Source organism: Dermacentor silvarum, chromosome 2 (genome assembly GCF_013339745.2).
Source record: "Dermacentor silvarum isolate Dsil-2018 chromosome 2, BIME_Dsil_1.4, whole genome shotgun sequence".
NCBI classification, from domain to species: domain Eukaryota; kingdom Metazoa; phylum Arthropoda; class Arachnida; order Ixodida; family Ixodidae; genus Dermacentor; species Dermacentor silvarum.
The window spans coordinates 29,591,175-29,612,861 of NC_051155.1; the positions used below are offsets into that span (position 1 = coordinate 29,591,175).

General features: G+C 47.2%; 1 protein-coding gene across 1 annotated transcript in view; it reads left to right on the forward strand.

Moving 5' to 3' along the window:
* LOC119441397 (cytochrome P450 3A24-like) overlaps nt 1–21,687 on the forward strand; it is a 113,047-nt gene that overhangs the window by 7,630 nt on the left and 83,730 nt on the right. The window contains exons 2-5 of the mRNA XM_037706020.2: nt 698–794; nt 853–905; nt 1,014–1,107; nt 9,972–10,088. Of these exons, the coding sequence (XP_037561948.1) occupies nt 698–794; nt 853–905; nt 1,014–1,107; nt 9,972–10,088 (361 nt within the window). The remainder of the gene's footprint in view (nt 1–697; nt 795–852; nt 906–1,013; nt 1,108–9,971; nt 10,089–21,687) is intronic.

Genomic DNA, 21,687 nt, shown 5'->3' on the forward strand with positions numbered 1-21,687 from the left:
CAACGTGCCTGCATGCTGTGGAAGAAGACGACGCTCGACCCATTACTGATGGCGATAGTTTCTGCGTTACATCGCCGGCGCAGGCTAGCGTATAGAAGCTTCGCTTGAAGAAGGAGAAATAAGTCGAAGAGTAGAGGGGCGGACAAGTAGTGGTAACTAGGTTCCCGTTGAAACAAAGCAGGGAAGGCGAAAACGGTCGCTGCGCAGCACTAGGGCGCGTGTCGCCGTTGTAGCGGTAGAGAGGGCAAGCTGAAGGGGGCGGGGGGGGGGGGGACAATAGAGAAGGAGCCCGGCCGGAAGGGAGACAGAAAGGTGGCAGCTTGTGGAAAGTAACACACTGTCACAACACACACATACGAGGCATGGCCCGTTCCGGCGATCTTTGTGGTCCAGCTGAGGTGCGGGAAGAAAAAAAAAAGGAATGCATATATTTATATATACACGGGGGCTGCAAAACGAGTACGCCGAGTGTGGATTATAGTTTTTGGGAGCCGAGTTAGGCAGCCTCCGTGTGTGTGTGCAGTTTTCGAACGTTTACCGGACAACTGACACCGAGAAAGTCACTAGAACACCAATGCATTTCTCCGCAAAGTTCTGTATTTACCAGCTCATGAACTCGAATTGTGCTACCTGCCACAGGCAACACCTAAGAATATTTGAAAGTGTTCGCTGAAACACCCTGTATATCAATTCGCAGCCGAGCCACCCGCTACCGCAACTATTGGAGAGACCAGAATGTTGTGCACGAGAAATTTTCCCTCTTTTTTGGACCGCAAATGAAGCAACTGTTCAAGGTGAGAGCATTTTTCACGTCTTATATTGACAGCGGATAAAGAATTTTTTTTCCTGCAGCCGTTCTACATCGTTGACCGAGAACTATACAAGAAGCACGGACGTCTCTTCGGGTAATCTTGCTTAGATACCTTCTCGTGCGCTTACATGAGAAGTAGGATGTACGTAACCAAACAGAGCCTCATTGTTGTTTGTGACGCACTTGTTCGTCTTGTGCGCAGGTCCTTCGAAGATGGGAAGCCTGTGCTCTTCGTGGCTGAACCGGACCTTCTCAAGTTGATTCTAGTTAGGGACGCTGCACTGACCCACAAGAAGGTGAGCGTGTGAGACTTTATATTTCAGGAGAGGATTTTAACTGTGACGTGTCCTTTGCAGGCTTCAGTTTATTTCAAGTTGCAGGCGCATTGCATTAGCGCGTTAAATTAAAGCGGCGGATCGCATGGAACGCAACTAGCCTAATATATTTCACTTACAGTTCTGTTTAGAAGCACGAGTGTAATTCATGTGGGAAAGTACCCTTTGGAAAGGCTACTTCAGAGTTGAAACTTGCTTCGGAATGTGCACCGAGTGATGACTCGCGCAGAGGATAGACGAAATGGTGGCGCTTTTAGGCTTCATGTAAGATGTCCGGTCGTAAGCCACCAGGAAGCTGTAAAAAAATATCGGTGCCTTTGGTATACCAAGCAGCATGCTGCAGGACTTTTTAGCAGTGAAGTCGCAGACACTTGACAAAAGCATACCCTATAGAGGAGGCGTTTCGATGAAGTGGCCACCCATGCAGGACACGTAGTACTGAGAACAAAAATTAATGAACAGTAGCTGACGCGAGAAAAATAAATATTACTGCTCTGCATATGTGCGTGGCAAACAATAGCATCCTGTAAGACATCCAGAAAGTACATGCCTCAAGTCCAAACTGAAAACTCTGACATTATTTGTTTTAGATTTTCGTGATACTAATGGCCCGCAATACTTTATTTTCTTATAGTACATACCGGGTGTTTCAGCGAACACTTTCAAAAATGTATAAAGGTTGCCTGTGGCAGATGGCACAATTCTAGTTAATGAGCTGGTCTGCTCGAAGAGGCGGACATGCCCAGAAAATTGAAATACGTAATCAACTAATTATCAAAAATCACTAATTAAGCTTTTAGCTAATTACCTTATGGCCCATATTGCAACTTACAAATTCTAGCCGTGGAGTTCGCAAGGCGGATCTACTTGGAACGAATACTCAGGATGACACCAGTTTCGACATATTAATTCCCGAACTTAGCGGAGAAATGCATTAGTGTTCAAGTTACTTTTGTGCTTCAATGCACAAAAGGATGTTTTTTAAAGAAATTAACTGGAACATGAATGCATTTCTCCGCAAAGTTCAGAAATTATATCAGAAATTATATCTATATATCTATATATCGTCAAAAGGTTTTTAAATTGTGTTTTGCCGGCCAACAATGATCTGTTATCTTGTGGTGACATCGAGGCCAATCCTGGGCCTTCTGAGCTGGAAAAAATGTTATCCGAATTATTGCAAGGTAAAAAAATTATCAGTTCGACTGTTGAGGGCATTGAGTGTGCGCAGAAGGAAATAGAAAAAAAGCTTACCGGAATAAATGAACGCATTGATGGTATTGATGAGCAGTTACAAAAATTGAATGGTCTAGCCGGGAGGGTTCAGAATATGGAATCAATAGTCTCGAAACTTGAATCTCAAGTGTTGACGCTTCGGGACGAGATGGATGACATAGAGAACAGAGGTCGCAGAAACAATTTGGTAATATATGGTCTTGATGAGCTAAATACTGAGTCAAACGATGAACTAGTTAAAAAAGTACAAGAAGACATTTTTGTGAAACATTTCGGCAGGGAGGTAGTTGGCATTGAAAGATGTCATAGAATAGGAAAAAAAGAAACATGCAGGTCACGTCCTGTTATATTAAAAATTCTCGACTATCGCGAAAAAATGGCCATATTGAAATCGGCGCATAAACTAAAGGGGACACATATATCCTTATCTGAAGACTTTTCCAAACGGCTTCGAGACATAAGGCAGAAGTTATGGAAGAGTGCGGCAGGAGAGAAAGCAAATGGCGCGAAAGTAAAACTCGTTTATGATAAGTTGAGCATCAATAATATCTTGTTCGGTTGGGATGAAAAGAAAAATGTACGATTTCAGATAACCAAGGCAAGGACTGACTGACACCAGAACCCTAACATCCGGTCTCTAAAGATAATAAATATTAATTGTAGGAGCGTAATTAACAAGGTCGCGGAGTTGGAGGCTCTTGTCCTTTCACATGATCCTGCCGTCACAATTCTAACAGAGACCTGGCTAAATGACTCCATATATGATAGCGAGCTTGTCCCGTCTGGATACAGTGCGTTTAGGAAAGATCGAGACGGTAGAGGTGGAGGCGTCAGTATCCTTTTCAAGACATCACTTAACATCCTGCGAATGCCGAATATACCCAATGTTGAAGGTATCTTTTGTAAAGCGTATTGCAATGGCATCAGGTACATTATAGGTGCTATATACAGACCACCGAACACTCCAGTTTCCATGTTTGATGAACTAGATAAATATTTGCGAGAAAATAGAAAGACTAATGACCGAATTATCCTTTCAGGGGATTTTAATCTGCCTAACATACACTGGCCAACATTCACGCTCACAAAGCACGATCTTGTTGGAGAAGCCATGCTAAACATTTGCTATACATATGATCTGCTTCAAGTTGTGCAGGACTATACCAGAATTCAGGGACCTTCTAAGTCTGTTTTAGACTTATTCTTTGTCAGCGGATCCATTGATGCTCGAACAAGCTGCGAGGTATTTCCAGGAATTTCTGACCACCAAGCCGTGCTACTAACCCTAAGCAATACTGCACTTGATAAAAAATTGCAACGTTTATGTTTCCCCGATTTCTCTCGGGCAGACGACGTTTCAATTATTGATACTCTTGCGTTTCATTTTAATGAGTTTGAAAAGAGCAGATGCGATGTAAATGAGCTTTGGATCAGGTTTAAAAATATTATAAATGACTGTATTAACTCTTTCGTACCACGAATTACAAAAAAGAAGAAACATAAAAACCCCTGGATTTCTCGTAAAGCGCTCCAGTTGAAAAGGCGGCTAAAACGATTAAAGAAAACAATGAAGAATACAAATTTGCATTGCAATGGTAACGTAGTCAGTGAATTAACTTCAAAGCTTAAGCACCAAGTCAGTAGCGATAGGCAGCGCTACTATGGCGACTTATTGCCAAGTTACATCGCATCGGCTCCTGAGAAATTTTGGAGGAGCATTAGTCCTAAATCAGAAGAGTGTGATGTCTTTGACGTGAATGGCAAGTTGACTGATGATAACAAGGAAATTGCAAACCTATTTAATGCACACTTTAAGTCTGTCTTCACTCGAGATAATAACATTTTACCGTACTACGACGCAGTCCTGCCTCCTATACCTGATGTTAAGATAACTGAACAGGGCATTTTTAATATGCTACTTAATCTAGATATTAGAAAACCTTCTGGCCCAGATGACATTCCGAATGGTTTTCTTAAACGCTATGCGGAATGGGTGTCCAAATATTTACAAGTTTTGTTTGTGAAATCCTTGGAATTAGGCCAAGTGCCGAGCGACTGGAAGACCGCCAGAGTTAAGCCACTCCACAAAACCGGGAATAAGCAGCACATTCAGAACTACCGCCCTATTTCATTAACTTCAACTGCATGCAAACTTTTGGAACACATCATTCACAAACACATTTCGGAATTCCTTGAGAAACATAACTTTCTAACAACACATCAGCATGGATTCCGAAAAGGCTATTCAACAATAACCCAATTGGTAGAAACAGTGCATGACTTCGCAAATAATATAAACAACGCTAAACAGACAGACGCCATATTTATGGATTTTTCCAAAGCTTTTGATAAAGTCTCTCATCATAAACTACTCCATAAATGAAACAAAATTCTTAAAAATGATAAGCTGATTAACTGGATTTCAGATTACCTCACTGCCCGTAAACAATTCGTTACTTTTAAGAATCAGGACTCTAATCATCTCTCCGTTGACTCTGGCGTTCCCCAGGGCTCGGTTCTTGGGCCGCTCCTCTTCCTGTTGTATATAAACGATCTTGTAAATGATCTTCCTGTTAAAATCAAATTATATGCAGACGACTGTGTTTTATATTCAGTAATAGACAACCCCTCGGATCAAGTATTACTAAATGATGCGTTTCAGAAGGTAGTTGCCTGGTGTGAAGATTGGCAGATGTCAGTGAACTTTGAGAAAACTGTTTTTATGTGCATTACTCACAAAAAGAAAAAGCTTAATTTCAATTACTCGGCTAACAATATTTTTCTATCTGAAGTAACAGAATACAAGTACCTTGGCCTGTGGATAACTAACAACCTCAAATGGAATCGGCACATCGATAAAGTAACCACTAATGCCTATCGTAAATTGTTTTTTCTTAGGAGAGCATTAAAGCTGTCCACGTGTCCCGTTCGCTTATTAGCGTATAAAACAATTATACGCCCAGTACTAGATTATGCAGCTATTATCTGGGATCCGTTTACGCAAACTAACATCAAAAAGCTCGAACGGGTACAGAGAAAGGCAGTTCGCTTCATTTATAATAACTTCTCCCGTACCTCAGTAACAGAACTCCTAAAACAAGCCAACTTGCCTGCACTAACAGAGCGCAATCGAGTTTCCCGACTAAAATTCTTCTATCAGCTTGTAAATGGACACTACAACATTAACATCACTGATATAATTACATTTTCTTCCGGGTATGCCACAAGACAAAGGCATCAACTAACAGTGACACCATTCCGCGTAAAAAATAATTGTTTTAAATATTCCTTTTTTCCTAGGACTGTGATAGAATGGAATAATTTGACTAATATAGAAGTTACTCAGCCTTCGTTGTCTTTATTTGCTGCTAACATCTGTTGATTAGGCCTCAAGATCAAATGTGATCTCATTCATTTCTTTTTGCCACTTTTATTTAAACCGATGTTGTTTGTATAGGCAATGTACTACGTATTGCTTTGCTTTGTTGCCTGCATTTGTACGCTCATATATTGTACATCCACCCTGCTAAAATCCCTTTGGGGATCGCAGTATCTGTAAATAAAAAAAATAAATAAAAATAAAAATAAATATAAATTGGTGTCATCCTGAGCATTCGTTCCAAGTCGATCCGGCTTGCGATCTCCACGGCTAGAATTTGTAAATTGCAATATGGGCCTTAAGGTAATTAGTTAAACTGATATAGTGATTTTTTGATAATTAGTTGATCACGGATTTCCATTTTTTTGTGCAATGTCCGCCCCTTCGAGTAGACCAGCTCATGAACTAGAATTACGCTTTCTGCCGCAGGCAACCCTTAAAGGGTCCCTGAACCACTTTTTATGGAAGTGGAGAAATACATTTGAAGTGAGAATAGGCTATTTCAGACATACTCTGCCACAAAAAGTACTGTTCAGCAGAAGCGTAGTTATTGGCAATCAAAGACAGCCTCCGCTATGCTCCCCCTCCCTTCTTCAATGCCTTGCACTGCGAAGGCTACGGCCGAATGGGTCGTGGCCACAACGCTTCGTCTTGGAAATATCACCAGGGCTCGCAGTTCGTTTCATTTTGGATGTAAATGTAGACGCCACGACTTCCAATTTTAATGCGAATAGCGTTAAGATCCCCGTGTCGCAGAAAATCCGGCGTCGGCACCGGCGTGGATGTCGGCGTCCGTGGCGGAGAAAATCATCCCCAACCACCCCAACCGCGCAGGCCCTCCACGTGGGGCAAGGCGTGTTAGCGAAGGTGAAAATCACCCCGAACTACCCCGACAACGCAGGACCTCTACGTGGTGCAAGGCTTCGGTGAACAAAAATTGAATTTCTCACAGTGAAATCCGCCAGGAAAATGGTAAATTACGACTTAACTACAACCTACAGACATGGTGGCGTGGGATTGTAATTTGAATGTACGAGAAAATATAATTCTGTTAAGAGGAAACTCAAACACACCCCGCTTTTCCAGCGTTTATACCATACCAACAGCGGCGCGCTCAGGTAGTTTACTTGCGAAAATGCTATCGAGATGGCGCTCGCATCCTCGGCAGGTCAAATTGGGACTTCGCCTGCCTAATGCGTTTTTGACACGCGCGCGTCGGGGCAAAGCAAACAATTAATAAAATAATAAAAAAAGGTGCTAGGGCCTTCACATTTTAATATAAGACGACTTATATTGCCCCTGAAAGAAACGTCTTCCCAGCAAAGCATTTCTGTTTAAAGTGAATCCGACTTTAGGAGGATCGGTGGAATCTTGGTCTTTGTAAGCTGGCTTTCCCACGTTCTGTGTTGCTGTGAAGCCCACTGAAAGGAAAATGCGACGCGAACGGAGCCCGATTACGCTATCGCGTTCCTCTCTTAAAGGCGAAGCTTAAGCATGTTCCAATTTTTGGTGCCTACGACGAGCTAAACGTAAGCCAAACGCGGTTGCCCTCATCGAGCCAGTGAACTCGTGGCAGCACCCGCAGCGGCCACGTGGTAGCCGACCGCAGGGACCAATAGCAGCCGCATATTGGAATGCGTTTTATTACGAAAGCAAGCGCACAGAAAAGAATGAGGTTCATGACTTCTGTTGAAAAGAGAGCATTTGAGAAAAGGGGGACTTCCCGTTTCGCTTGCGAGCTCCACGCACCGCGTATGCGATCGCAAAACTTGGCTGAGATGTTCACAGCAGCGTATGCTAACCGCAGACTATGTTATTCCACCAAGCCTGAGGTGTGGTTCAGGGCCCCTTTAAAATTTCTTGAAAGTGTTCGCTGAAACACCATGTATATGGATCGGCCCCTTATTCGGAAAGTGTCTATCTTCTGCTCGTTTTTGAGCCCCTCACTGACGCTAAGGTGAAATGCAACAGGAGTGTCCCAGAATTGAGGTATTGATATTGCGAAGTTCTCGTGACGCTGAAAAACCAAACGCCGTCAAAGTGTTAGCTGGAAATGTACCTCTTTATTTGGCGAACTTGGGACCAGATGAATAAGCTGCACTGCAATCCAAACGACAGCGTCGAACGCAGTCATGAATCATCGAATCTAACCACACGGATCAATTGGAGGAAGTGCGTCCGCTATTTGCACATGTCATGTCCCACCGTAGTCTACTGAATGACCACTGGTATTGCGTACATTAAAGAATGTACAACACTATTGGTTATTGGACGCGTGTACAATCTAATCAGGTACGCCTCCTTTGCTGTAGAATTGACGATAACATTAGAAACATTTCATACACTGCAGACGCGTCATGTATCGAGCGAAAACTTGATAACAGTGATATTTAATCCGGTGAAGATGGGAACTGGACAAATGTAAAATCCCGAGGTGCTCTACCGACTGTGAGGCGTTCCGTCAAATCGCTAAGAGGCACCACATTAGCACCGTATGGCCTCCGTTCGTCGGGTTGCACCGATAAGGCGGAGCTGGAAATTCTGTAAGCGGGAAGTATGTGCTCCCGGGGAAGGTAACCAAATTCCATATATTTTTTTGCAGTATTATGGTGAATAATGAGCAAACGTAAGCTCCGAGAGCGATTGAGAAAGGTGGCTCGTGCGTTAGTAAGCACCGGTGTTGGTGCCCCTTCCTCAAATCAACTGGCTGAACATCTATTCGCTTCTACAGTGGAATCAGGGAAATGTGGTCGCATTGTGGTTGAATTGAGGTTTGTAGCTTTTGACAGACAGTCGTGGATATGATACCGAATTGCCCTTCATCGCGCCTTTGCGTGAAGTACTCCGAGGGTATATGTAAGCCAAAGTATTATGTAGTCCAGTGTCTCATAGAAACCGAGCTGTGAGGAAAAAAATGCTGGAATTGCGTTAATATTTTTTTGCACTTATACTCGGGAGTCGGGGACATTGATAACGGCGCTTCGAGTGGTTTGCACTGTCTCAAAAGGCCTCTACAGCGTCTTTTACCGAATCCTCCGGCCAACCACTCCGCCCTTTCTCTCAATAAACCTCCACCTCTCTCTCTCTCTCTCTCTCTCTCTCATTTTCTGCAATGTACTGTAACCTAAGACATACAGACGTCGACCTTCATCAGCTTACCATCACATACCACTCTTCCTCCCGTAGGCACATCTATCAGCCCTACAATGGTTGTGATGACATCCTCATTCATAAACTATGAGAGACGCCAACTTGTACAACGACTATGCGACGCAATAAATCTGTATAGTAGTTACTTTACTATATAGTTTTCTTAAGGGAACAGGGTAGGGCAAAATTTCGCAAAATATCGATTTTTTGTTTGTTAGAGATTTGGAATCCCCAGTCTTTGCTGAACAATGCTGACTGTGTCATTTACGCGTGCGCGATTTATTTGCCCTGAAAATGACCTTTTTCAAAACCTAAGTGGTGTCCGGCCACGCCCCCTTTTACACATATACGTGATCTGTACCTCTCATATCTTGAAAAAAAAATCATCAGAAAGGAAAACACAGGCTTTCCCTAGTTTAGCCGAATGGTTATTGCTCGTCTGGCACAGCAAAAAGCTACCTACCTTTCCATTTTTAGCCAAATCCTTAGACGCTGCCGGTATCACTTCAAAGCCAATTATCTCAAACCATCAATTTTTGGGACGTTTGACCCTTTTTCTCTGGAACCACAAAAGCTATAGGCATTATTTTTTCCCACTACCAAGACAACACAAGGGAGAATCTACTGAACTAGAATTAGGGAAATTAATGAAGGCAATTTTGTCTGACAAGCTGTTTATTGTCCATATTGGCTTGAAAATTGGGAGGGTCCACTAAAAACAAAAGTAAAAAAAACTAAATTATATATAACAATAAGTCTAGTTCAGTAACGCAAACACAGATAGCTGAATACAATGATACCAACATGAATATTTTAAGCCTAGCAGATCCCGATAAAAAGGGTTACATACTTAGGCTAACATGCATGGGAGGTATAGGGCCTACCCTGTTCCCTTAAGTAACATAGTCGTACAAGTCGGCGCCTTGTAATTTTACTACAGCAGCTGATCACCGCCGGTGAGCGCATGCTTTGTCGAATTGTTCGAAGTCATGTTTTGGCCTCCTCAAGCGGCTGCAAGGGCAGCGAAAGATACGTTTTCCTTGCTGTCTTTTTCTTGCAGGTTGCGCAGTTTGATGACCCCATCTTGGGGAATCTGATGGTCAATGTTGATCCGAAGCAATGGAGAAAACTTCGCTCAGCGACGTCACCAGCATTTACGACCGGAAAACTACGAAAAGTGAGTTCTTTCGTAACGGCTGAATTGATTTGGCTTGAACACTTTTGCTGCATTAGCTATTCTTGGAAAATGGCGGCAATCGGACCAGTGCTAAACGTGACTGTGGAAGAACGAATGCAAATATTTCTGCAGTCTTATTGAGAAATTCCTATGGACACTATTGCACTTGTTTAAAATCATTGCATGATACCACAGCACTTTACTACTGAAAACCTTCATGCTGCACCATTGATAGAAAAAATTGACTCGTCATCCCGGCCCGGTGAAAGTGGATGTCCAGCGGAGCTGTTTAAAACCACCACTACAACTGCTGAGGGGGGTATGCGATGCTTTATGGCTTTAGAATAATGGTAGTAATGCCATTTTATAGTAATTGTAGTAATGGTAATTTTGACAGCATGCAGCCGCCCATAGCGGTGCTGTACCAACATTGAAATCATTTGATATGCTGGCTGTTTTATATACGAAGGCTAGGGACGTCACTCCTCACGTCGCAAACTGCCGTCGCCGGGCATCCTGTGCCCCAGTCATCGGAATTGGGAAACGTACGCGGAGCTTTACGTGCATCGCACTGCATGTAGGCGCAGGAATGCCTTATCATCAATTATGTGGCTCGTATGCTTGCTTTGAGCTTGTTCCTTATTGAAACGTATGTTGTTCTGTTACGCCACGATGAAATCCCGGGATCCTAGCCATAGGCAGCTTCGCTGTAATACAGGAATGTTCGCCAATGTAAGTATCCACCTGTGCAGGAATAAAGAGCTAAGATGGTAGAGATGAAATATTGACACGTCAATTCAGTGCATTTACGTGCGTTGCGCGGTTCCCGTTCGCTGGCGCTTTATTTTGCGCGCCGCGGAGAATTCGGTGAGGAGAGACGAAGACAGTGACGAAGACGTGCTGCTCGATCGGAGCTGTTCTGCTGTGTTTCCGGCTGTTGCTTGTCCTGTCATTACGGTGACAAATTGGTGGATGTGCTGGGTACCGTCCTATGCACTAATTTGACCTCCCGACACTTCGAGTCCCTACCACCATTTCCACGATTCCGGAGCAAAACCGGGCACTTCACCACAGCCACCGCTTGCAAGGACTACCTCCTGAATACGGCCCATTGAGCCAAGTAAGAATGTCCACCACAGGGGCAAGTGCAAGTCAGACTCAAGAGAGCAACACAGTCCAATCCACTTCTAGTCCGAGTGTCGCCCACGCAGCGCGCGTTCCGAAGTCATTTCATGGCGATGTGTTTGAGGACGTGGAGGATTGGCTTGAACACTTCGACCGAGACGTTGCAGTCAATGAATGGGACGCCTCTAAGAAACTGCGCTACGTGTACTTTGCCCTCGAAGACTACGATCACACGTGGTTTGAGAATCATGAGAGCTCCATCACTAGATGGCAAGAATTCCGACGACAGCTTCGCGAGGCATATAGCAGCCCTGAAAGGAAAGAAAAGGCCGAACAAGCTCTGCAGAGTCGGTTTCAGAAGCCAAATGAAAGCGTGGCCATGTTTGTCGAGGACATGTCGCGGTTGTTCCGACGTGCTGATCCATGTATGGCCGAGACAAAGAAAGTTCGTCTCTTAATGCGAGAGGTGAAAGAACAACTCTTCGCTGGACTCATGCGCAACCCTCCAGGTACCGTCGCTGAGTTCATAAACGAAGCAACGACAATAGAACAAGCGCTACAGAAACGCTCCCAACAGTACTACCGCCAAAGCCAACGTTACTAGATTACTTTGCCAGTTTGCAAACTCCGCCAGGATGCAGCGGCAAAACGTGGCCCCTTTCGGTTCCCGCTCGCCAGGTGGCGCTTCCGACGCCGTTGACCCGGTCGCATCTTGGTTACGGAGCCCGCGCGCTGCGTTAAACGGAATTTACTTGGTTAATTATGTGTAAGGAAAGTTATTTTCGAGGTAGTGAGCAAATGTTATGTCCACTTCGCTACTAGAGGATCGTTTGAGCCACTAGAGCGATGCCACCCGGCAGAGGTGTAACCGAGATGCCTGAATCTAGCTACTGCTACGCGGGACTCCTATTCAGCTGTGAGGATTCATCGGTTTCCTGTTCTTTTTAATTAAGTTTTGTATAAGATTACATGTTAGCGGTGAGCCACGTAAAATAGGTACCTGATGCCGCCGAAAATACCAAAATCTAAAGCTTATAGAACCACCCTTTTGTATCGGAATGCTTAATGCTTGGATACGCACTTATTAAATGCAAGATACTGAACTACTTCAGTGAAAGCTCGCCGGTTTAAGGCTATAAGACGCGAAAAATGACGAGAACAAAAGCCAAATTGGAAACAATTTATTTAATCAATGCAATAAAAATAAACTGGAAACCACTTTTCAAGAGCCATAGTTACAAGAGACGCGCTTTTTTGTTTGCTATAGCTACCTTTTCCTTGCTTTCTAACCGATGGTTAAAATCTCGGGAGAAAAATGTCACAGTTTCGCCCTAAGGGCGAAGCAATGAATGCGATAGCAACACAGCACTGTCATACGAAGTAAGGTGAGCGGCTTTGGTAGCAATATGCATTGTAGTAAACATGAGCTGATTAAGTAAGCAGGTGTGCTGCGGCGTAAGTAGACCGACATGAAGAGAGACTCGATGACCACGAGAAGGCGCGTGTGAAACGCTGGTGTTGATGAGAAGCGCTTCCCTTGGGCAGCGCGTGCGAAGGGACACACCTGTAGCGCTGCACTGCCGACCCGGGCAGCATTGCATGTGTAGCGTGCGTTGGAAAATGTGGCCCGACTATTACTAACTGTGGTGTGAGCGCGCACAAACAAACATGAATAGATCACACTGAATGACTGCAGACAACGACTGTCAAAACGCTGGCAGTAAGCGCATATACGTCGCAGCGGGCGAAGGTACGTGCGGTCTATCGCTTCAACGGAAACTGAGCCGCGAATGCACGGCGCATAAAGGTCAGAGCCGTGTGGAGATAAGAGACGGTGCGAGCGAGCGACGAGCGCGATTGTTGGCAGAGTAGAAATGCGCCCCCCCCCCCCCCGCTCCCTCCGGCGCTCGCTTCCCGCTTCCTTGCTTGCGCGTGGAAGATTGAGTGCGTTCGCTCGCACGCTTCCGCTCGGGCATATGGCGCGCGGCGAAGATTTTATCTATACGGAACCTCACGGCGACGGCGACGGCGACGCCGACGGCAGAAATCCGGTGAAAGTGTCCATATAATTGCTATCGCAATAAAAAGTGCATTCTTGTCACAATGACAAAGTTCAATATCTGGCATTTGAATGCTGGCATGTGATCTGCACAGCCCAAGCGAGCAAGGCTGCACTTATCGAGCTGTTCTACCACCTTCCAGAAAATGTTTTCGCAGGCACCAGCCTCATCTAACGTGACAGAAACTACATCATTTACAAGTTACATCACACTCAACAACTTAGCTGTAGGGTGTTTCAAACTTCTATAAGTCGTCAGATATGCATCACAGCAAACAACGGGCACTGGACTACTTATGTCTTCTAAGCACAGGAGTCATGATGTGTGCTTTTCAAATTTGTGCACAACATATCCACTCAAGTAGTAGATAATAGCATCGTCCACTTTCCCTTTAAAGTAGGAGTGATCGTCGCCTTGCTCTCCAGGGTACCTGACTGTTTCTGACGTCATCTCCAGTAGCTTTTCTTCTATGCGTTCTCGCAAGGAAGCATGTTTGGCGCGGTAAAGCTCTCTCGTCCTCCTCAGTGTGTCCTGTACGCTGACAAGCACATTCCCTGGCACACCTTGCACACTCCCACGCAAAGCAGTTTTTATCGGTGTGTACAAACTCAGAAGGCGAAATATTTGAGTGAAATTGACCACAGTAGGGTGAGATTCATCCCCTCCGAATGAACGGACAAGTCCGAAGTGGCGCTGGAAAAGATACATGGTTTGTTAGGCCACAAGCAAGTTCATCACTTCAACACTCATAAATCAGCACTGATCACATTATCACCTCCAGGGGGTCCTGGTTCAACTTTGCCGTCAAAACATAGTCTGCACCCTGATCCAGTAAGAACTCGATGATGTCAAGCATTGACAACAAAGTAACACGCAAGGACTCCGTGGTTAGCAAAGAGCTTGAGACCTTTCTCCACGGCGTTCTTTTCTGTGACATTCAACATTTCCACGAAGTCTTTGATGATCTGAAAGAATGAGGTAAAATGTCAGTAAATAAGCATCAACATGCATGAAAATATACTTTGACTTGCCTGTATTTCCTTTGAGTGCCTTTATGCCTCTTTCAGGTAGCTTTACGTTCAAAGCCATCCATCTTGTATGAAGTTTTGTTGAAAGCAACAGTTTGCTTAAGCTTTACCTAATCGAGCAATAGAACACCGCATTTCTGGGGCGGCTCTTCTCATGAAAATGCTCTCGGATACTGTTTAGCGATACCTCATTGAAACCGTACCTGCAGGGAATGCCACTATAATAATCTGACGAAGGCGTGCTCTTGTAGGAAGTGGCAGAAACTGCATATCACATAACAGTTTGTAAGCTTTTGGGCTTGAAATCTGCAGCATAAGGCACGTCATTAACCACTCTTCTGTGTACCGCCTCCCATTTTGAGATTTTGCCTTTGCTGCCTGAAAAGCAGTCCTGAAAGCGAGCTGCTGTCTTCTGTAACATTCTCAAGTTGTTTTTTCATGGTGGTTACTTCTTTCTTCATCTTTTCTCTCTGCATAGTTGCTCTTAAGGCCTTTCGACGCAGGGACTTCACTTTAGTGCTCCTATTTTTCAAGCTGTTGCTTGTCTTGCGACGCCGTAAAAAGAGCTTGTGCACACTCTCCCATTCGTGGCATGTGGCAGTTAGAGACAGAATTGTGCATGATTTGCGATGCCATGTATCGCCATTTCTAATGGCCACAGCTGATGACAAGACACAGGGGTAATTATCAGCAGGGCAACCTTCACAAAAATTTAGCCTTTCAATACATGAAAGTAGGAACTTTAGGTTGTGACATGATTTCAATTCAATGCCCGCATCAGTAGCATACACAGGTGATGGCACACGTTGCCCCTTGGCACTGACAGAGGCGGTCATGTCTTTCGACACTACGACTGCCCTGTCAATTTCTGGAAGGTCTTCTCTCATTAGCAGCTTGTACACCACGATTGTAGTGCCAACAACCTCAAGTGACCAACCCTGCAACCGTTGGCCTGCTGCTGCCATGCCACACAACTCATCGAAAAGCTCTATGTTGTTCTCATGCACAACATTGCTGTCAATGTCACCACCGCTTTCCCTAGAAACGCAGAAGTTCAACGTCGCAGCTTCTTGGTCGTTCTCCTTTTTCTCTTTGCGACGCTTAGGCCGAGGCGGTGCACGCATGGTTGGAGCCTTGCGTTTTCTCGCTGGCTTCGACAAGTATTAAGGGCAATTGGGAAAAATGCGCGGCGCAGCATCTTCCTTAAGAGCCCACTTGTCACGCGGTATGACAACTACGTCACCATGAACTTTGTGAACGAAGTCTTTCACAATATCTTCCTCGTGAAAGTAGAGGTCGCAAACAGAGCATGAGCTGGACAGCTCCTTATCCGATCTGGGTATAGCCCGTCGCCACTGTTGAAGGCGGACTTCGTCAGCGGGTGGCTTAAAAAAATGTCTTTTTTCAGCCTGTGGATTTCGTCGAATCGTAGCCACTTCGGCAATTAGACACAAAGCAACGAGGCATGTTTTCTCACATTCAGGACACGTCACAGCCACAAACGATATATATGCACTTGCGATAATCAACGGTAGTCAACCGTAGTCGCACATTACGTTGAGAAGCTGTTCTTGCCTCGATTTGAAGTGAGCAAGTCAGGCTGCGGCACATGATCCGCAAGAAGCACAGCTCGGGCGCAAGGACGCCGAACGTGGTCGCGAATGTGACAAGTTGCAGCGGGAGCACACACCGCAACGAGCTGCGTCGATAGATATCACTGGCACTCACAGGAATAGTGATCACTACACTGTAAGCGGTCTGACTAGTAGCGCCACCTACCAGCCTCAGCACACAGCCAGCCCCGAAGCCAAGCCGGCCAAGCCTAGCGTGAGAAGTGTGCGCGAGAGTGGAGTGCGCGCGTTGACTTTCGTCGCGTCTAGTCGCGTTCTTGGAGGCGCCATGCCCTCTAATAAAGTGCGTTATTAATGGTTCTCGAGCCTCAATTACGTTTCGGCCAGCAGCCGGCCCTCGCCACCCCTCTCAACTGGCGCAGTCGACCCCGAACCATGCCTGAAACATTGCCTCTCGCCCGCCTCGTGAAGTGAGTCGCCAGCACACCGTGGTCGCCAGCCAACGCTCCTTCCTTTGTTCAGCTCCGGCCGCGCGACGCAGCCTCTCGCCCGCTTCGTCCTAGCCATTTCGCGCCTTCGCCCTTTGTGTTTCGCCGACCGTCGTGCTGACGCCTGCCCGCCCGATGAAGTAGCTTGCCTGCAGTGCCCAAACGGTTCGCCCTACTCGCCTTATCGTTTCTCGTGACTCTTGTGCTGCTTTGTCAACCGCCATGCCGCTCGTGAATTGGAGTGATGCGACGCCGGCGGATCTCGCAGGCTTTACAGTGGATTACCTCCGTGAAGAGTTAGCTCGCCGAAACCTCGACGCTACCGGGTCGAAGGAAGAAATAATAAGTCGCCTTATCGCCGACATCGCCCAAAACCGCCCAACGACGCCTCCTTTGCCTTCCCCAGACTCCGCCGCGTCCACCCAGCGTTGCAACGCTGCGCCGCTCCCGCCAAGTCTCGACGCAGCCCAAACTACCGAGTTGCTGACGGGTTTACTCCAGCAGCTCCTTCACGTGTCGCAACGCGCTGCAGCCCCAGTTCAAGTCACTACCCTTCCAGACCTCTCCGCATCGCTTCCTACATACAGTGGAGACGGCAGCATTTCAGCGTCCCACTGGGTTGAAGAGTTGGAACGAACTCGAACCTTGGCTTCGTGGGAACCTTCAACCCTACTCGCCGTCGCCCTGGGAAAACTTCGCGGAGTAGCCGCTGATTGGAAAGCCGTCTTCGGTCGTCAATGCCCAACGTGGGAAACCTTCAGACAAGCGTTCCTAGACCAATTCAGTGCCAAGCAAACCTTGCTACAGTGGCAACAAGCAGTCACTTGTCGCGTACAGGCGCACGGAGAAAACCTTGTCAGCTATTCTCTGGCGAAGTTTAAGCTAATCTCTGGATGCCCAGTTACCCTCACCGATCCCCAGTGCATAGAGTACGCCCTTCAGGGCATCGCCGACGTGAACCTGGCCACTACTATTGCAGCGCAGCGCCCAGAGACAGTCGCAGCATATATGGACATTGTAACTCAGCTTGACCAAACATTAAGCCATTCGTCCCTTCTCGCCCCACGCACAGGCTATCCAAGTGCCAAATTACCAACGCCAAGCCCACAGGCACCTCCACGTAGCACAGTGTACACGAACCCCCAGGCTGTGTCAGACAAAACCGGCCGGCCACAGCGCATTTCAGCCCTACCACCAGACCAACGAGAGGCTAGATACCTCACTATCTCAGCTAAGCATGGTGCTCCTGCCTACCGTCCTGGCCAGAACTTGGCCGAAGCTGTGTGTTTTCAGTGCCGTCAAAAGGGACATCTCGCATCCAAGTGCCCGTCTAGATCTACTGCTCCAACATCTACAACACATCTTTCGCCAGCTCTCCACAGCAGCCCTTCCGAGACCCTTGATGGATCTCTGGTTCAGTGTGCTCTTGTCGATGCCACAATTGCTAGGATTGGCCAAGTAGATGCATTTCCAGACAGTGGATCTAAAGTGACACTTGTTTCACGTCGCCTGGTCAGCTCCTTGCCCCTCCTGCCCTGGACTAGACCTCCTCTAGTCGTCGCTGGAGGAACATCAGTGACTCCAGCTGGTGCCATCTGTTTGAAGATTTCTGTTGGACGTATCACCGGGTTGGTCGAAGCAGCCGCCCTCAATAATAATGCTGTGCCACTTATATTGGGTGAAGACTGGTTTTCCTCAAGCCAAGCACAGTTGGTGTTTCAGCCGCCCCTACCAACTGAAATCCGCCATTCTCCAACAGCCACAAGTGTGCCATGCCATGAACGACTGCTGCCACCGATGGCGAATGCTGTTATGATCCAAGGGTCATCTTTCGGTCACTGTGTACCTGGACCCCACAGCTAAGCAGGCCTACAGCAGTCGCCACTACCAGGACCAGACGAGCCCCCGTGGTTGGCACTATCTTGCCACAATGATGTTTCAAGCACCTATAGCCTCTCTTCTATGTCCAACCGAGTTGCTTCCTCGACAATTGAGGTTCACATTGACCCATCGCTGCCTGTTGTGCAGCTAGGTAGCCACTTGCCAGTGCCTCAACCACAGGAACTTACGAGCATTTTGTCAAAACACGCTGAAGTATTCGCTCATGGAGAGGATGACTTGGGCTTATACGAAGGTGTCGAACATGCAATTGACCTTCTTCCTGACGCCGTGCCATACAGTCGATCTCCCTACCGGTACTCAGCTGCAGACCGTCGTTTTCTTGAGGCCCAGACAAGCACACTCCTTCGCCAAGGCATCATTCTTCCAGCCTTAGGACCTTGGGCATTCCCCGCAGTAGTTGTTAGCAGAGGCAGTAAGAAGCGCCTTTGTGCCAACTATGTGCCCCTAAATAAGATGACTGTTCGTATGCGTGAAAAAGATCAAGCAAAAACTGCTTTCATGACCCACCACAGCTCAGCAGACCTACAGCGATCGCCACTCCCAGGACGTCCACCCGAGTGCTTGGACTATTCTCACTGTGAAGACATCAAGCAGTGCCTTTTTCCTAGACCAAAGGGACTTGGTCAAACAAAGAGGGGCCGGATGTAAGCGGTCTGACTAGTAGCGCCACCTACCAGCCTCAGCACACAGCCAGCCCCGAAGCCAAGCCGGCCAAGCCTAGTGTGAGAAGTGTGCGCGAGAGTGGAGTGCGCGCGTTGACTTTCGTCGCGTCTAGTCGCGTTCTTGGAGGCGCCATGCCTTCTAATAAAGTGCGTTATTAATGGTTCTCGAGCCTTAATTACGTTTCGGCCAGCAGCCGGCCCTCGCCACCCCTCACAACACAACACAGTTGAAGGCAACGAAGAAACACTCGGCACGGGGCCAACCAAGCCTGCGTTGACTTCGCCAGAGCAGTTGCAAAAAGACAGACGCACCGCCGACACCCCCCGAAAGCACCCGTTGCCACAGTCAGACCCCACCGTAAGACCCAACGAGACCGGTCAAACAGCGACGAGCGCGCCCTTGCTCGAGCGGAACATGCAAGGGTGACAACCGCGGCGCCGGAGTTTGCAAACTGAAAGAGGTAATCTAGTAACGTTGGCCAAAGCACTGTCGCCGCCATGTGATGTTTCACCTGCGGACATGATTTAGCAGCACTCCGAGAGCTTGTGCGAAGCGTTGTGCGCGAAGAGCTTGAGGAAGTTCGCAAAACTTCTTGTCAGCCGACTGTTACTGCGCTTGGTGACATCATTCGTAACGAAATCAGGACCATGACCCAACCATTGGTGCCAACGCGAGCGGAAGCCCCAGTCCTGACTTATGCCGAAGCCTTACGGAGTCCTTAACCATCTACGGGACGACGTTTTCCTTCCCCTGTCTTCCTCTACCACGTCAATTTCCCGCTACAAATGTAAACTCGTATGAGGACGAAGGCCCGCGAGATATCATGCGGAAATCAATCGTGTGGCGCACCTCGGATAATCGGCCACTTTGTTACCACTGCGGCGAAGCGGACCATCTGTATCGTCAGTGCCCTTATCGGAGTATGGGCCTTCAGGGATTTCACCCTAACGCGCGTCGACCAAGTAATGGTGAGCGCCCACGCGAGATGGAGTAGTTCCTGGCCTTTCAGCAGCCGTGTTCTCCCGCACAAAGACACCAGTCACGTTCACCATCTCCTCGGGGCATCATGTCGCGTAGCCGTTACTCCAGGTTCCCTGATGTTCGCACTAGGTCCCCAATTCCACGCCCACGTCAGGAAAACTGAGGACAGCGACCTCCGGGGATGGGGCCGCTGCGGATCGTCCTGACAAACACCCTCCGACACGACAAGTTGATGACGACGATTTATCTGCCACGCCATTTTCTGATAACGACGCCGGACTTTGCGCCGATATTACCGTAACCGTCAACAATTGCCAGGTCACCGCCCTCGTGGATACCGGCGCTGACTACTCCGTTATGAGTGGGGAATTGGTGGCTACGCTCTGAAAGGTGACCACACCATGGAATGGTCCCCAACTCCGTACTGCGGGTGGTAATCTCGTGACGGCGGTTGGGAGGTGCATTGCCCGAGTGCATATCTGCGGCTCTCCCTTCATCGGATCTTTCGTCGTGCTGCGAGAATGCTCCAGGCAGCTCATCTTAGGAATGGACTTTCTTAGAGAATACGGGGCCATTATAAATCTTCGAGAGCTGCTGGTATCATTTTTACGTAACGCAAGCTCGCACGAATGCAAATCGCACAAGATAGCGTTGCGTGTTTCTGATTTCGTCACTGTACCACCTCGTTCCAGTGTACTGGTTACCGTACTGAGCGATATGGGCCGAACTGCCCTTAGAGTTGTTGAAACCAATGTGTCCATCCTCTTCTCTCATCAAGTATGCGTCGCCCGCGGCCTCCTAGAACTGACCAAACGGCTTGCTGAAATCCTAATTACGAACTTTAGTCGCGAATACAAGCACTTCACGAGGCACGCTGTTGTCGCTTACTTCGAAGAAATCGGTGACGCGAGAACCAGCCTATCACTTGCAGAACTTTCGTCCGTCCCACACGACGACAAGCAGTCTACAATTCAACTCGATGTGAATTCCGAACTATCGGCTGAACAGCAAGACAGTCTTCGCTCTCTTTTGCTTCCCTTTAGCGACTGCTTTGCCAGGACATAAAGAATCAAGCAGAGACACGTTGCGAAGCACAGAATTATAACTGAACTCGCCGAAAGACCGATCCGACAGCATGCCTATCGTGTGACTCGAAGAGAACAAGACGCCATTCGAGAACAAGTCAAACGCTTGCTGGCGACATCATTCAGCCATCTACAATCCCATGGGCGTCACCAGTGGTGCTAGTTAAAAAGACAGACGGCACACTGCGTTTCTGCGTTGATTATCGCAAACTTAACAACGTCACAAAGAAAGACGTCTATCCGCTTCCTCGCATCGACGACTCGCTGGACCCACTTCGACATTCCAGATATTTTTCATCAATGGATTTGCGTAGTGGTTATTGGCAAATCGAGGTCGATGACCGTGACCGGGAAAAGACCGCATTTATTACTCCTGACGGACTCTTTGAATTCAAGGTTCTTCCTTTTGGCCGGTGCTCAGCTCCTGCGATTTTTCAAAGAATGATGGACACTGTTTTGTCAGGCCTTAAGTGGCAAAGCTGTTTTGTTTATTTGGACGACGTCGTCTTTTTTTCGGAGACTTTCGAGCATCATCTCCAGCGTCTTCGTGCAGTGCTTGATGCGCTCCGAACTGTAAGCCTTTCACTCAAGCCCGAAAAATGCCACACTGGTTACGTCTAGCTGAAATTCCTTGGTCATGTCATCAGCTGCGATGGAATTCGCCCGGATCCTGAAAAAACGCGCGTTGTTGCTGCC